The sequence below is a fragment of the Salvia hispanica genome, chromosome 4 (genome assembly GCF_029641045.1).
Source record: "Salvia hispanica isolate PSC_SH4W2 chromosome 4, Shi_PSC_v1, whole genome shotgun sequence".
NCBI classification, from domain to species: Eukaryota; Viridiplantae; Streptophyta; class Magnoliopsida; order Lamiales; family Lamiaceae; genus Salvia; species Salvia hispanica.
Genome location: NC_142695.1, coordinates 43,743,820 through 43,760,734, shown reverse-complemented (window position 1 = coordinate 43,760,734; position 16,915 = coordinate 43,743,820). Strand labels below are relative to the sequence as shown.

Genomic DNA, 16,915 nt, shown 5'->3' with positions numbered 1-16,915 from the left:
ACTTTATTGTATTTTTGTATATTAGCATTATTTTTTGAGTAGTTTTTAGTTTTGGTTGGCAATAAAGCAAACATTTTTAGAAATAAGTTGTTTTGTGATTTTTAAAATAATCAGAAGAGAGTTAATAGTAATTGAGTTTTTCTACTTTTTTAGGTCTTGTATTTTCAAAATACTAGGAGAACTATATAAGGATTTCGATTTAACTTTCGTGTTCAATTAAATTAAGTAAAGTCCATTTTTTTACGAGAAGTCTAAGTGATACTCTGTTCGTCCTTCGTTATGTGTCTCAATTTTTTATTTTAATCCATTTTATATTAATTGTCCCATTTTATTTTTATCATTTTTTATAATGGACCTCACGTTTTACTGACTCATTCTCACCCACATTTAATTACTATATTACTACTAATATATAAAAGTAGACTCACGTCCACTAACATTTTTTAAACTCATACCGGGTCAAAGTGAGACATATATTGCATGGACGAAGGGAGTTTAAAGAATGTTATTTTGACATGACATACAAAATAAATTTTATTCCCACACTGATATTATTATTATTATTATAGAAATTAAGTTCTACCATGTAAATTTCTAATAATCTCGTATTGAAACTTGAGAAAAAAAATAGAAACAAAGTAAGAAAGATTAAAGTAGAGAAAGATAACAAAATATGAAAAAGAAAATGTATTAATTATTATCATATACAAACAACTCAATTATGGTGGAATATCTCAAAATTCAAAAAAGGACTTAACTACGATGGAACATCTCAAAATTGTAAAATGACTAACAAAGGAAGTGAGATTACATTAGTCGAGACTTAAAATATGGGCAAAGCCTACATTTCGCCTTAAAGATCGGGTGAGTTTAACGGTATCGATATCTTTTCCATTGACCACCAACTGATTTTTCTCGTCAATCTCGAACGTCACTGATTCAACCCCTACAAATTCATCAAACAAATATATTCATGATTTCATATTTTATCACGATATTCTATATACGAAAATAGATAAAGTGCATCAACTTGGAGTAAACTTGAGATGATGAGGAGAAGAAAACAGAGGAAAAATAGTAAATACTGATTCAATTACCTTTGGAAACTACTGCAATCTCCATTGCCTTTTTCCTTAATTTAGCAGTAGAAATGCGTCTCTTCCAAATGATATCGTAAGGAAAGATGTGCTTCAACATATAAATCACAATCTTTAATGGCTTCGGCAGACACTTCCTCCCATCCAAACACACCTTAATAACAATCTTCTGTTGTTACACAAAAAAAATACTACTCATAAAGATTTTTTTTACAAATTAAACACAGATAAGAATATAAGATTAAATAAATGAAGTAAACTATACCGTCATTTATTTTCTTGGGAGCTGGAGCATTAAGTTTCAAGGAATAACAAGGTATTTATTGCATTCGAAAGAGACTTTTCCAAATGCTGATTTTTCTTTCACAAACATGCATATTTGATATTTCCATCATATTTTTAACTTCTAAACTGGGTTATGATGTCCAGTCAATGACGTAACAGGGCATAAACCATAAAATACCAGAAATAAAATTAGTCCCACTCAATAAATATGCTAACATTCTTAACCCTCATGGAGTTTTAGGAGGGGTTATCAATACTGCAAGTAGAGAGAGAAAAGTAATTAAATATTTTAATGAGGATAAAGAAATTTATTTCTAAATATAGAAAGCACACATTTTATGATGGAAATCTTGAATGAGGGAAGGGAATACTACTATTTATTAAATATTCTTCAATTTTTAAGTCACACATTTCATAATTCAAAATATCAGTACTAGCTACACTACTACTTCATGACATTTTACTAGTCTCTATCTCCTCAAAACGATTGCCAATACTGTCATCGGAAACTTGTAAAAACACACTCAAGGAAAGCGACCAAATAATCATGCAAACACATATTTTTCACAACTTGTGTAGAAATATGAAGAACCAAAATCAACTTGATATATAAGTGTATATAACAAACACACAAAAATAAGTCACCTCCCTCTTAATTTCAACAAATTTCATTAGAAGAGAACTACTAGTATCGTGCAAATTTTGTAATTCTTTTTTAATTTTATACTTTTGATACTCCCTTCATTTTACGGTAGTATTAAATTTGACTTTAATGGAAAAAATTAGAGAAGAAAAGTGTTGACTTTTACTAAAAAGAAAAATGACTCCACTTTATAGAAATATGAAAATGACAAAATGATTCTATTATCATGAAATGGAGGGAGTATTAAATTTGCATTGAATTAAGAGCCATCATATCGATAATTGAAATTTAGGAAGGATAAAAAAGTGGTTACAATTGTTCTATAATTGTAAATTGTAATATACTACTAAATATGATAAAATATATATTTATTTTAAAATTGATGGTACAATTGTAATATTGTTACAGTATGGCTCTCATTGACTGATTGACTTAATTTAATGTGAATATCGACGTCAACGGTCGAAATAACTTCTTTCATTGAATCTAATTAAAATCATTCGGACTAAACCACACGGCGGGGAAGAGAACTAATCCATTTTGGCATTTTTGTAGGTAAATTTCGAAGTAGTAGAAGTAGTCAAAATTTGAATATGGAAGTGCTGAAAAGTATTACTATAAAACATTTATGTACAAAATCGAAATTACAGGTTGGCTTAATATTCTTTTTTTGTTTCTCTCTGTCTACAGTGATTTATTTAATGCACTCTCTAAAAAAATTTCAGAATATAGATTGCTTGTTCTACTTTCTTTTTCTTTAATATTTTTAAATTATAACTTGAATTTTTCTAGGTAAATTATTAAAATGTTTTTATTTATAAAATTTGATTAATTGTTCCTTTTATAATTTGGAATTAGAGAATTGTGAATTTCATCCCTAAATTTCTCTCGATTTATTTGATAGGAAAGTGAAGTTCTGAGATAAAACAAATTTCTAGAAAATAATTTACGAGAATATGACTTCCAATAATTTTATTTTCATGTGTCTGAAAAGATGACAAGCTTTTAAATTATATGTTTAATTGAGACTCCAAAAGATGCCTACAAAATTGAGAAAAAAGGTTTAGCATGACTGCGTGAGAGATCGGAAGAGAACTCACAGACACCGATAGAGAGATTGGACAAATTGGGGAGAAATATACCTAGATTGAGTAATAGAAAAAGAATCATGATATTTTAACTTCCATATTTTTAAGAATAATATTAATTTCTTTATTTCCTTTCAATAAAACCAAACACATAAATTTAATAATTAAGAATTTTATTTTACTTTCTTCATTTGTCCGACATTTAATAATTAGAAATCAGATTACTTTGACGGAGCACAATCTTTATCAGACAAAGAGACCCTTAAATAAATTTATGTATCAAGAGAATAACTCATTTTCTACTACATATCTTGAGGAAGATATTAAGCAAAGTTTTAAACTTGGATTAATATCATACCTCTGTTCATAATCATACATAGTAATCAAGCTAGGTTATGACGACCAAAGTCGAGAATCAAATTAATATTGTTAGTTTTGATGTGAATCAATTTGAAAGTGGATGAACTCGGTGGAATCTTGGAAACATGCTCTTCTTATTCTCGTAGGCTAGGTGTACATCCATATACCTTGTGTGTGGAGAACTGATTTTCATTGTCTTTTCTTGTTGGACTGCTATAGAGATTAATGGTTACTTAATAGTCGGACTGCACTGCTATTCGAAATACACTTATTATTATATAATCTAACGTCAAAATTGTTTGACGTTCAACAAGCATAGACGTATGATTTAATTACTGACATACATATAACATTGATTTAACCGCCGTAACTTAATTACGTAAGGATTTTAATATTGTATATACACGAAGTCAATGAATATTATTTGCTATATTCAATTTCAAGGAGTGATAGAGCCGAGAAAATACAAAACTCACAAGGATAGGATTAAAACTCAGTGGCTAAATATAATATCCCTACTAAAAGAGTAGTTTGCAGTAAAATATACTTATAGCTTGATAAAGATAAATGTAGAGGGAATGTATCTAAATTTAGAAATGCAAATCTTGTTCTTGGGATTAGGTAATCTAATGGTCAATAATTGACTAAAAATACAAAAAGTGAATATTAATCAGTTTTAGGTCATTATAAAAAATTTAGATTTGATGTCATTTTAGTTCAATTTAGGTTGTCCATTATAAAAAATTTACCTAAAATATATACACTAACAATGACCTAAGTCCTCCGTGTAATTTTGTTATGCGGTTTTTTTTATTAAGATATAGTTTTGCATAAATCAAAAGCATGTATCTAGAAATACAAAAAAAGTAATATGAGCAATTATATGCACTAAGCTTCATGTTAAAATTAACTTTGAATTTTATTTCCTCCATTTAAAATTTTATCATTTTTCTTCACATAAAAAAATCACATCCTATAAACTTATTAATTTAAAATCTATATATTATTTCAATTTACAACACAAATGTTTTTCTATAAAAATTCTCAGGAATTTGTGATTACAATTTCTTTTTTAAAATTGGACTCTATCATTGATTTGGACTCATCCTAATATCATATTAGAAATTGATCACTCACCCATTTATAAAAGTAGCAAAATTTTCGAATAAAACCAACATAAAAGTCATGGTTTAATGATTAAAAATGACCGTTTTCATAAATAAAACAAAAAGGATAGTACATTACAAATAAAATGACAAAAATTATGATTGTAAGAGACATTATAAACGTAATTATAATAAATTTATATGTCATGACCGCACTTTGCTAAGGATAGCAAAGCCGGGAAACCGTGACTTAGGGTGGGGAATAAGAAAAGGGGAATAAGAAAAGGGATAATAATGATCGAATATTCATTTAGAAATAAAGGGAAACAACTTCAAATTAACTCTTAATCACTAGAATTTGAATGGAAATCTTACATTTCAATAAATAATTATCAGAGTATAGAAAGACAGCCGATGTTATCTATCTAGAATCTTAGTATGCAGCAGAATGAACACAATCAACATGTATGGAGACATGCACCGCCGAGAGCCTCTTCTTAAAATAAAAAGAAAATCAAAACTCTGCTCAGTATTCTCCACTGTCACTGTCAACCTGCACATTTAGAAATATATGCAGGGCTGAGTATAAAATACTCAGTGAACACATTGCCGAAATATACATACATAAAATTGAAAATGTTGTCATGCCATCACAGTAACACTCGAGAGTTTTCTCTTAAAAGGCCCGAGCTTACTAAATTCTTTGTGAGCTAAAGTTCGACTGATCAGTCTAAGTCCTTTTTGTACTTCTGCCATATCTGAACACCAAGTGCCGTGGAGATGGTGCTCTCCCACGGTCATTGATAAGGCTAATTTCATGCATTGGTTAAGGAATAAATTCTGTGATTTCCCAGGTCTAACAAACCTTTTTGAACCAGGTGTGTAGAGAAAATTGCCAACCCCAGGAAGAAGACAGAGATCACCTGGTGGAGGAAGCCGACAAGGGAAATAAGCTGAACAAGGAAGAGCGCTAGACAAAAGAGCATTGAATCGAAGGGCAAAATGGGCATTGCAAGAACAGTCTAGAAGCCCCATCCATTATAAAAAGGGAGCACGCAATCAACATGATGATCACCTTCTCAGCTCCTAGCTTAAGTTTCTGTTTTTTTTCTACACACTCACACACTTGGGGGAAATCGTAGGGGGGTTCTCGTTTCATCGGAAGTTTGGGTGCAACACCGTCTCTACGGAGGCGAAGAAACAATTGTTTTTATTTTTCTGTCTATTTTTGGTACTCGCCGAGCCCTCGCTGTTCGAGGCTCGGCTTTGGTGTTGTTTCTATCGTTTGACATTTCGTATTTTGCAATGAATATGTCTGTTTATGTTTCGTTTATCTTATCGTGTTGTTTTGGGTTTGATTTGTTGATTATTGTTGGTTGATCTGAGTTTGGAGTTGGTTTGTAAGAAATCTGTTGTCAATCGGTTGAATCTACGTAGACTAGTGAGGATCGGAGGTGGAAATGATGTTTGGTTGTTGTGGATGGCTTGGATCCGGAGTGGATTAAGCGTCCCGTGGTTGGATCTGCTTGTTTTTGTTTCATTCGATTGTTTAAGTTCGGTATTCTCGTTTTACCTCGTCTAGTAGCCGTAGATCTGCTTTAGTTTTATCTATTCTTCGTTTCTGTCGGTTTAATTCCGTCTACTTTGCTTTGATCTTCGTTCTTTCTCTGTTTTTAACTGGTTATTTCATAATAAATGTTGGAGAAGATGATGTCGCTGTTAGTTAGTCCTTTAGTTAGTTATTTTGCAGCTTTTCAATCGTACTCTACCTTTTCAGAAAATGGTCCCCACATTTAGTTGCTTTCCCAGGTCTAGGTTAATTTAGGAAATTGTTCGTTCGATCTAGTAATTGTCTCGCTCTATTTCGTTTAATATGCATGTTTTTATGTTTCTGCCTAGATCTAGCGGTTAGAGTAGCATATTTCAATTATCAAGTCTAGGAATTAAAGCTCAACCCCAAAATTGCGTGGCAGCAGCCAACAAAAAAAATAGTTCCCGAGTATTTGAACATGTTTACTTGTGCATTCATCTCTGTGGATTCGATCCCTACTTCCACGTACTAGTTTTCTTAATTAAAGCGGGTTGAGGGTTTTTGTAACAGCCCGCCCTCCTAGGGTACAATAAATGCGGCGGCTGCTACCCAAACTGACTCTAAAGAAGTAAACATAGGCTTGAGTTTCATTTGAAAAGTATTGACCCAAAGAATTGAAAGAATTATCAGAGTATTTAAAGCAATAACTTAACCTAGAAGTTTAAAAGAAAAAGAAAGCTATCATAAATGACGATCAAAATATCTTAAGAGTACGACATAATATCCAAGACAAAGTCACAAGAAAAATCAAACCGAAGGCAAGATGCAAATATTCCAAAAGAAATTCTAAAGTGTATCAAGATTCAGCGGAAGGCGACTAAGAGAAAGAATAGCTATGTATGAAGACACAACTACGCTTGAAGTTCAACATATCCATATTAATTAGTTATCATGCTCAACACCCGCCACCGCTCGTCATCGTTCAACCTGCACATAAGGAAAACACATGCAGGGCTGAGTATTTTGAAATACTCAGTGAGCTCATTGCCAAAACATTTTATAAGTTATGCCACCCTTACCAAGTGAACTCGAGTTTTAAGCAGTTAAGAGAAATATCACGAGTATCACAAAATATATTTTCATAGACTGGCCAGTCAAAATAATCCCCCATTTTCTCATCAAAATAACAATCACAACATTCCATAGTGCGATGAAAGTGTGGCCACACTTTTTGCCCATGAGACCGGCCGACTAGCAAGGACGGCTCTCGATCCCCTCGTGTACACAGCCTGGTAGGGCTTGCGGCCCATACTCAGACCCGAATTCGTATAAGCATATCCAACATCACATCTAAACAAACATAGGCATGACATAACAGTTAAACCACCCTTATAACACCAAGCAATATTTTTGACAAGATAAAAAGAGAGTTTTTAGAGTAAAGCCCACCTTGACTGCTTAGTTTTCAAGTAGTTTCGCTTTTCCGTTATCCGGCTTCGCAACCAAAGTTTCACCTTTTAATCACATAAGCACATATCACAAATTAGGTTCAATACTACTCTTACTCATGCATGTCTCAATACCTTTTTCCTTTTCCCATCGATTTATCTTATCATTACTAATTAATCAAGATCATGTTTATCACACAAGAATATTTAGCCATCAAACACACACTACACAACACAACAACACACACACATACACGACACACACACACACACGCCACACACGCACACACACATGAACATATTCCCACATCCCTTTTATCCCACTTTCACTCAACCAAGATGCATGAGGGTTCAAGAAGACCGATTAATCGGTTAGAAGAAGAAAAAGAGAAGAAGAAGAAGAAGAAGAAGAAGAAGAAGAATAAGGAGAACTCATAAACAAAATACCTTTTTAGAGAAAAACGATCGGTAGAAACAAAGTAGAGACTTGGTTCTTCAAGAATCTTGGCGTTCAAACTCTAAATTCTTCTCAAAGGATGACAAAATATTGGTGTGTGGAAGAAGAAAATTTGAGAGAGTGAGGGGGGAGGGTTTCGAAAATTATGGGGGCTAGGGTTGGGGTTTTGGTTCTTATTTATAGAGTCCAATGAGATCTTTAGAATATTTGGTAAGATTTTATTCTCCACAATTAAATAAATAAATATTGTGAAGTAGGGAAGAAGAATTAACAAAAATAGATCCTAGGGCAAATCTCCTAGTTTTCGAAAATTATGCTTCTAAGATGACCAAGATTTTGTTTTGGTATATTTTACGGAGTAGAATAAAATATCACGGAGCAAAATAAAAATAAGGATTCTCCCATCTTGGGATGGAAATAGGCGTCCCTATGCCTATTAAATAAGGCATGGATTTTGAATATTAACTAAAATAAGATAAGGCAAGATCTCTTTGAAGTATGGAAAGATTTGGTAGAATAATTAAATTCTAGGTATGGAAAGAAATCAAATAAGAGGTTAACTAAAATAAAATAATTCCTTTCCTCCTACACATGTGATTTTCGAAAATCACAAAAAATAAAATAGGTGGAAATTTTCTCTAATATTCTCACTCACCCTTAGAAAATTAATTTACCACATAATCTCATAAATTAATATATATATCACATGCCACATCATTAAATCAACAATTTGACTTTTCAAACCTCCCGGTCAAAGAAACTCATGCAATAAATTCACTCATCAAATAATTCACACCTTCCACGTCATCAATAATTAATTCTAGGGCTCTAAAATTAGGGTTCTAAAGAGGGCCTTATGATCACCCGCGTATCATGAGGAGAGGTTCAGCAAACGCAATCAAGGAACAAGAAGGAGAAGGAGTTGGGGACAGGATAGAACGGTTGGAGAAGACACTTCTTAGTGCGATTGAGAAAAAGAATTCCCCGACCTCGCAGGAGAAAGAAAAGCCGCCAGGCCCAGAGGAAAATTAACTCCAGCTCTATTATGGTCCACCACCCGATGGAGAGTTCCAAGCCCAAGTAAATGCAGTGGAGAATTGGAATCAAAGTAATCAGAATACAAGCTGGAATCAATGGAAGATCAAGGAGGCACCATGGAGAGACAACCCTTGTTTTAGATGGGCAGACGGAAACTAACAGCTCCAGCTACAGTACCCAGGTCCAGCAGAGAACCAGCAGAACTGGCCTAACCGTGGTCAGGACGGACCCCAACATAATTCAAACTGGTCCGGAAAAAACCAGGAAGGATCGAATAGTTGGAGTTATCGCAATCAAGGGGACCAGTCCAATTGGAACAACATGAACCAGAGTAATCAAGGGAGCTCTTATGTGCTGCCACATCAGAGGAACGCCACCGGATACAATCAGAATTTCCAGTGCACACCAACGAAATCAAGGGTCAGGGAACCAGTTCAGCAACAATCAAGGAGGTCAGGGTAATTATCGCCCAAATCAGGGAAGCGGACCGAGCCACAATCAGGGGTCAAGTTCAAATCAATCGAACTACAAGCCTCCGAGGAATCTGGATGAGATGGTACATGACCTCGTCAGCTCTCAACAACACATGCAGAACAATATGCAGGCAAACAAGATGCTCAGCAATAGCATAAGTCTGCTATGGATATGTTGGCCAAACAAATGTCGCAATTGGCCACTTCGTTGAATGAGATGAGGGGACACGAAGTAAGGATACCAGCTTCAGTGAAACCACCTGACCGGGCAAATATTAGTCAGATAACTTTGAGGTCAGGACGGGGCTATGAAGGTCCGGTGATGAGAAAAGATGAGAATACACCTCTATTGGTGAGCAAGGAAGGAAAGACCCCTGACCTAGAGGGTAAGCAAGGTCAGAGTAGAAGATGATCCTCAAAAAGGGGATCGGGAGAAACCACTACCTCGGATGGCCGATCCATTTTTCTTAGACCCGGAGCCTGAAGTGGAGATTGAGGAAGGAAAGAAAGAAGTCGGTGAGTCATCCGTCTCAGGTCTGGCAGGGACGTTGAAGCGTACGAAGCCATTCCCTCATTGTGGGGAAGCCAAAATGAAGAAGGACGACACCAAAGACTTCATGGAGATTTTCGGCAAGCTGGAGATCAACCTGCCCTTCCTACAAGCTTTGAAGCTGCCTACATTCAGTAAATTCATCAAAGAGTTCATAGTAGGAAAGACCAAGCCCGACGGGAAGATAGTAATTGGAGAAAATTTGTCGGCTGTGATACAGAAGAGGAGGATGCCATCAAAGTGCACAGACCCATGTATATTCACTTTGCCTATTTCTCTGGGTGACATAAAAATTGAGCATGCTATGTGTGATCTAGGGGCTTCGATAACCCACTTTCGATATATAAGAAGTTGATAGGAGTGAGTCTGGTGGATACGAAAATGGTAATTCAGTTAGCCGATAGAACATGCATTTCACCCGAAGGTGTGTTGGAGAACGTGATAGTGATAGTGCATGATTTCCTGTACCGAGCTGATTTTCATGTGATAAAAATGAGTGATAATGAATCTGCTGAGTCAAGCGGAGTGCTATTAGGGAGACCATTCTTACGCACCGCTAAGACTATGATAGATGTGTTTGATGGAACAATATGCCTGGATTATCATGGGGAAAAATATACATTTAACATCGATGAAGCCATGAAAAAACCATTGGATGTTGGGAATTTGCATTCTGTCGATGTCATTAACCCCCTGGTCCAGGAATATCTTGAGACTGAATTAATGCAGGAACAGTTTCACAATTCGGAGCTGAGCCAGTCTGTTGATAAGGAGGTGGCAGGATGGTGTGAAACCCTATTAACTCGGAACCTGACAGATGAACAGATCAATGAAGCGATCATGGCATTCTGCCACCAACCACTGTCATTCGAGTCTACGGGGTCTGTTCAGGTGAAAGGTCCAGACGAGGGAACAAACTTGGATTAGATAGCAACAAAGAGTCTGGAGAAAAACCCCCTGCCCCAGGAAGCCATCACACCTAAGAAGGAGTTGAAGAAACTACCCGAGACACTGAAGTATGCCTATGAAAGGTTTTGTTTCGCTGTGCGTGTTCAAATAGGAAATAGCAGGTTCCCTAGATCCAGCAAGTCCACCAGATCACTCGGTCTAGGAACTCGTGGGTCGCGAGGAATCCCGGTCGTCGGACACACAGAGCACTTTTTCTTTCAAAAACCCTCAACCACTTTACTAAACCTAGTATAGGGAAGTAGGGATCGATCCCACAGAGAAGGATGCGTAATACTCATGTTCAAGGATTTGGGAGTGTTTTTGGTGTTGGCTGCTGCCACGCATTTTCTTGGGTTGAGGAAATCAAAATTAACTTGACTTGGGAACTTTAAAAAATTCTTAAACTAACAGCTAGACCTAGGCAAAATCATGAAAGAGCGTAGTAGAGGAAATTTAACTATCCGACACTTGATCTAAGAAAACCTCTACACTACTAGACCTAGGAAATAAAGCTACTGTGGGGACCATGTCTGAAAAAGCAAGGTACGAATGAAAAGTTGGCAGAATAACTAACTCTCGTACTAACTGACAGTGCCATCGTCTTCTACAACCAAAATTGCTTAAAACTTCTTAAGAAAAACAGCATAAGCAAAATTAAAACAGAGCAACTGACTTGAAATCAAATTAATGCATAACAAATGAAGAACTTAACAGATCTGCATACTCTAGATGAAGTAAAATAGAAATCAAGAAGAAAAACAGAATCTATCGAACAACTATCTTTCCACACGTCGAATCCAACCTCAGACGCTAAATCCACTCCGGATCCAAGCGTCCGACATGAACTCCAAACAACAGAAACCCTCCATCACGTCAGATTTAAGCCAGGAACTCCGAATACTCAAACAACCACAGATCTGTCACCAAATTCCATATCAAACACCTCAACACCAAAATAAACAGAAATCGACATAACATTTGAAGAAATAAACTAACAGCAGAGAGATCTATGCAAATTGACTTGAAATTTAACTGCTAAACGCAGATCAACAAACGGTAAAACAAATAAGCATCATCATCATCAAGGTCGACTCCCAAAAGTGAAGTTCGACGGTAATAACAAGCGAAACAACTGAAATTAAAGGTAATTGTATCTTCGCCCTCACTCGGGCGGTGTTGCCAACCACGAAATTTCTAAAAAGTAACCTTCTATTCCCGACTACCCCAGATCTATTTCCAAGTGTGTGTAAAGTGTGTGAGCTAAGAAGAGTGAAAAATTTCTCCCTATTTGCGTTGCATGCTCTTCTATATATATAGGCGTTTGAGTGGGCCCAGCGAGGTATAGATAAGACTTTGTTGCCCTCAGCTGTAGACTCCTCTGTCACGCCAATTTTCCTTGTAAATCCTGCTCACTTCGTTCCTTTCCCTCGCTAGACCATCTCCTTCATTACTTCCTTGATCTAGCGATTTTCTTCACACACCTGACTTAGGAAACGTGTTAGACCCAGCAAATTATAACATTTTTCGCACATTACCGATGCATGAAATTAGCCTTATCAAACTACCTTGGGGAAGATGAAACATTCCCAGTGATCATCGACAGCCACTTGACAACGGAGCAGGAGAATGATCTATTGGAAGTAATCCGGAGGAACAAGAAGGCCATTGGGTGGACGCTCTCCGACCTGGTGGGGATCAGCCCTGATCTTTGCATGCACCACATCCGACTGGAAGAGGGGGCGAAGGCGCGTAGAGACCCACAGCGCAAGCTAAACCCAAACTTGAGGGAAGAAGTTCTGAAGGAAGTATTGAAGTTGCTATCCTTGGGGATTATTTACTCCATTCCAGACAGCGAATGGGTCAGCCCAGTTCACATGGTACCAAATAAGTCAGGAATACAAGTTGTGGAAAATGATAAGAATGAATTTGTGCCTACTAGATTGGTGACTGGATGGAGAATGTGCATCGATTACAGGAAGCTTAATGAAGCCACTAAAAAGGATCATTTTCCTTTGCCCTTCATTGACCAAATGTTGGAAAGGTTGGCTGGAAAGCAATATTTTTGCTTCCTGGACGGATACAGTGGATACTTCCAGATATATGTGGATCCGGAAGATCAGGAGAAGTCAACTTTTACCTGCCCGTTTGGTACTTATGCGTATAGAAGAATGCCGTTTGGATTGTGCAATGCACCAGGAACATTCCAGCGCTGTATGATGAGCATCTTCTCAGACCTGTTGGAGGTATGCATTGAAATTTTTATGGATGATTTCACGGTGTATGGAAATTCCTTCGATGCATGCTTTGCCAATTTAGATATGGTATTGAGAAGGTGTCAAGAGAAGAATTTAGTCCTAAACTTTGAAAAATGTCATTTCATGGTACCTGAAGGAATAGTCCTTGGTCATGTAGTCTTCGAGAGATGGATTCAAGTGGATAAAGCCAAAGTGGATGTAATCTCGAAACTACCCTACCCCAAGAATCAGAAGGAGGTTAGAGAGTTCCTGGGTCACGCAGGTTTTTATAGGAGGTTCATCAGGGATTTTGCAAAAATCGCCCAACCGCTAACGCATCTCTTGCACAATGATGTGGAATTTGATTTTGATGAAGGATGCAAGAAGGCATTCCAGATGCTGAAGGATAGACTTGTCTCTGCCCCGATAATCTGCGCACCAGACTAGAATTACCCATTCGAAGTAATGTGCGATGCGAGTGATTTTGAAGTCGGAGCAGTCCTAGGTCAGAGGATTGACGGGAAAAGCTATGTCATTTTTTATGCCTCGAAAACCCTCAACCAGGCTCAGAAGAACTATGATACCACATAGAAAGAGATGCTGGCAGTGGTGTACTCATTCGAGAAATTTCGACCGTATCTGCTAGAGTCGAAAGTAATAGTCTACACTGATCATGCTGCGATTAAGTATCTCCTTGCCAAGAGGGAATCTAAGCCAATGTTGATTAGATGGGTGTTGTTGCTGCAAGAATTTGATTGGGAGGTAAAAGACAAGAAAGGGACGGAGAACAAAGTTGCAGATCATCTGAGCCGAATATTCCAAGGGGATACGGATGAAGCTATACCGGATGCCTTCCCCGAGGAACATCTTTATTATGTATGGAAGTCTACTAGGTCTATTAACTGGGAAGCAGTGTTCACAACAACAGGTCTAGGAACATCAGACAGGGGTAAGCGTCCGATGAATGTAGAGCCATGGTTCGCTAACCTGGCCAATTACTTAGTCACTGGAGAACTACCAGGGTCCCACGAAATTTCCCGGGCCCAGAGAATGAAGTTGAAGAGTGAAGCCAAATACTACTTCTGGGATGATCCCTACATCTGGAAGATGTGCTCAGATCAGGTTATCCGACGATGCATCCCGGAGTGGGAACAGAAGGATGTCTTGAACCACTGCCATGCCTTAGCTTGTGGAGGGAATTTTGGGCCTAGGAAAACTGCCAGGAAAGTTTTGGACAGTGGATTTTATTGGTCGACTCTGAACAAAGATTCTTTTGAGTTTTGTCAAGTCTGTGAAAGATGTCAACTGACCGGGGGAATTTCTAGAAGAGATGAGATGCCACAGAATCCAATAATACTTTATGAGATTTTTGATGTTTGGGGCATGGAATTTATGGGCCCTTTCCCATCTTCATATGGGAATACATACATTTTGGTTGCGGTGGACTATGTATCCAAATGGATAGAAGCAAAGGCTACACCCACCTGCGAGTCAAAGGAGGTAGCTAAATTTCTGCGGGCCAATATTTTCAATAGGTATGGGGTACCCAGAGCCATCATCTCGGACCAAGGTACGCATTTTTGTAACCGCACAATAGAAGCTTTGATGAGAAAATATGGTGTGCATCATCGGTTAGCTACACCCTATCATCCCAGTCGAATGGTCAAACAGAGATTTCGAACAGAGAAATCAAAAACATCTTGGAAAAGACGGTGAACACCACAAGGAAAAATTGGAGTAAGCACCTCGACGATGCTCTCTGGGCATATAGGACTGCTTACAAAACGCCAATCGGGATGTCACCGTACAGATTAGTATTCGGGAAGATGTGTCATTTGCCCGTGGAAGTGGAGCATAGGGCTTACTGAGCTGTGACAGAGATGAACATGAAGGCACAGGACTGTGAAGAGGAACGGAAACTGCAGCTACAAGAATTAGGGAACTAAGGCTGGAGGCATTCGACTCGGCCATGTGGTATAAAGAAAGAACAAAGCTCTGGCATGATAAGAATCTCCGAGTCAAGGAATTTCGAGTAGGGCAGAAAGTACTCCTTTTTCAATCCCGGCTGAAACTAATGCCTGGTAAGTTGAAATCCAAGTGGATAGGGCCATACACGATCATTGGCCTTCGAGCAAATGGAGCTGTAGAGATTCAAGGAAGCGCCCTAAACTCAGTTCCTTTCCTGGTAAATGGGCACAGAGTGAAGGTATACAGAGATAATACAGATATGCATGTGGTGGAAGAGACGCCACTACATGCATCTGCTATTATTTCTTAGGATGGTCAGGCAAGTGGATATCCTCAATGAATTCCTAGGTCAGGTAAAGTGGGGAACAATTTTTTTTTTTTTTGCACTGACCTAGGAAATCTTGGGGATACTCATTTGCTATGTAAATAGTTTAGTCACTTTCTAAAAACAAGAAAATCCAAACAAATTTAAAATTTTAATCTTCCAAAAATATTTTAGAAACACCAAACTCCTTGGGGAAATTGCTTTGTCACTCATGATCTCCGACCCAGGAATTTGGTGTTTCATTTCTTTTGTTCTAGATTGCTAGGGGAAGTAAGAGTCTTGCAGATTGGAGGGAAGGCGGTTGCCTTTTGAAATTCGAATTCCGCTTTTCGAGGAACGTACGGTTGCTTACATCATATGGCAACCTTTCGCCTGCCTCTATGAAAAAGGATGAAGATATTTGATTTTTAATCATAATCAATTGTCCACTTCTCTCTCTACTCTCATAATTCTCTCTCTAAATAATTTTCCCCAAAATCGTTTCAAACCCTAACCAAATCTACCCAAGAAATTGTGAGTCGCAGGTAACCATGAAGAAAGCACAGGGAACCACCGTGAAGAAGGGAGACCCAGCCACCAGACTACCGTCCGGCGAGTCGTCCGGACAACCGCCGTTTCAACCGACTTTCTCGACGCTTGATATTCGCTCAGAATGGAACCCGACTTCTGTGCAAGGTTCCTCTACCGTCAAAAGTTCTGATGAGGAAGCATTCCTGAAGGAACTAGAAGAGAAGTTCGGAAGTAAAGAAGAGGCCGAGAAACTGTTCTCCCGTTTCTCGATGTTTCGTCAGCAACCGCTTGCAATTCCGGAGGAATCAAAGGCGCAACCACCGAGTTCAAACCTAGGGGATTCCAAAACCCTAGATCAGACGCATGCAGCAACTGGGCCGAACCCAAACAGTGTAGAACAGGGAAAAGGCGGCAGCAGACTCGAGGAGGAAAGCGTCAGCAGATTTGCAGACGAATTGACAGGATGACGGTGGATTATACGGTGGATGGAATCGCGAGGGAAGGTAATGCACCTGCCGTACAATTAGTGGACGGGGAAACCCCGGTGGTTGAATCTGTGGGGGGGGGGGAACCCCCGTTTCTAAGAATGTGGAGGGGGGGACCCCGCTTGATCATGGGGGGGCAACCCCGACTTTGCTTGTTGAGGGGGAAACCCCAGTTGTGTCTGAGGGAGAAATCCCTAACAAACCTGAGGAGGAGACTCCGATTAAATCTACGGGGAAACCCCAGTTACGTGTGCTAGGGGAGAAATCCCTAAGAATTCTGGAGGGGACGAGGTCCCCGTTGATGTTGCAGGAAAGAGGCCCGAAGAGGACGGGCCGTTGGAGGTAGTGGATTTGGAGAAAGAACCAGAG

The 16,915-nt window shown here is 38.1% G+C and overlaps 1 protein-coding gene across 1 annotated transcript; it reads right to left on the bottom strand.

Annotated features, from left to right (window-relative positions):
• Positions 1 to 672: 672 nt before the first annotated feature.
• LOC148929241 (heavy metal-associated isoprenylated plant protein 16-like) lies at positions 673 to 1,503 on the bottom strand. The gene is made up of 3 exons (XM_089069641.1): positions 1,363 to 1,503; positions 1,098 to 1,266; positions 673 to 946 (listed from the first exon to the last, which is right to left on the bottom strand). Exons 1-3 carry the CDS (start codon positions 1,366 to 1,368, stop codon positions 813 to 815), a joined length of 309 nt encoding a protein of 102 aa, XP_088925767.1. The 5' UTR covers positions 1,369 to 1,503; the 3' UTR covers positions 673 to 812.
• Between the last annotated feature and the right edge of the window lie 15,412 nt (positions 1,504 to 16,915).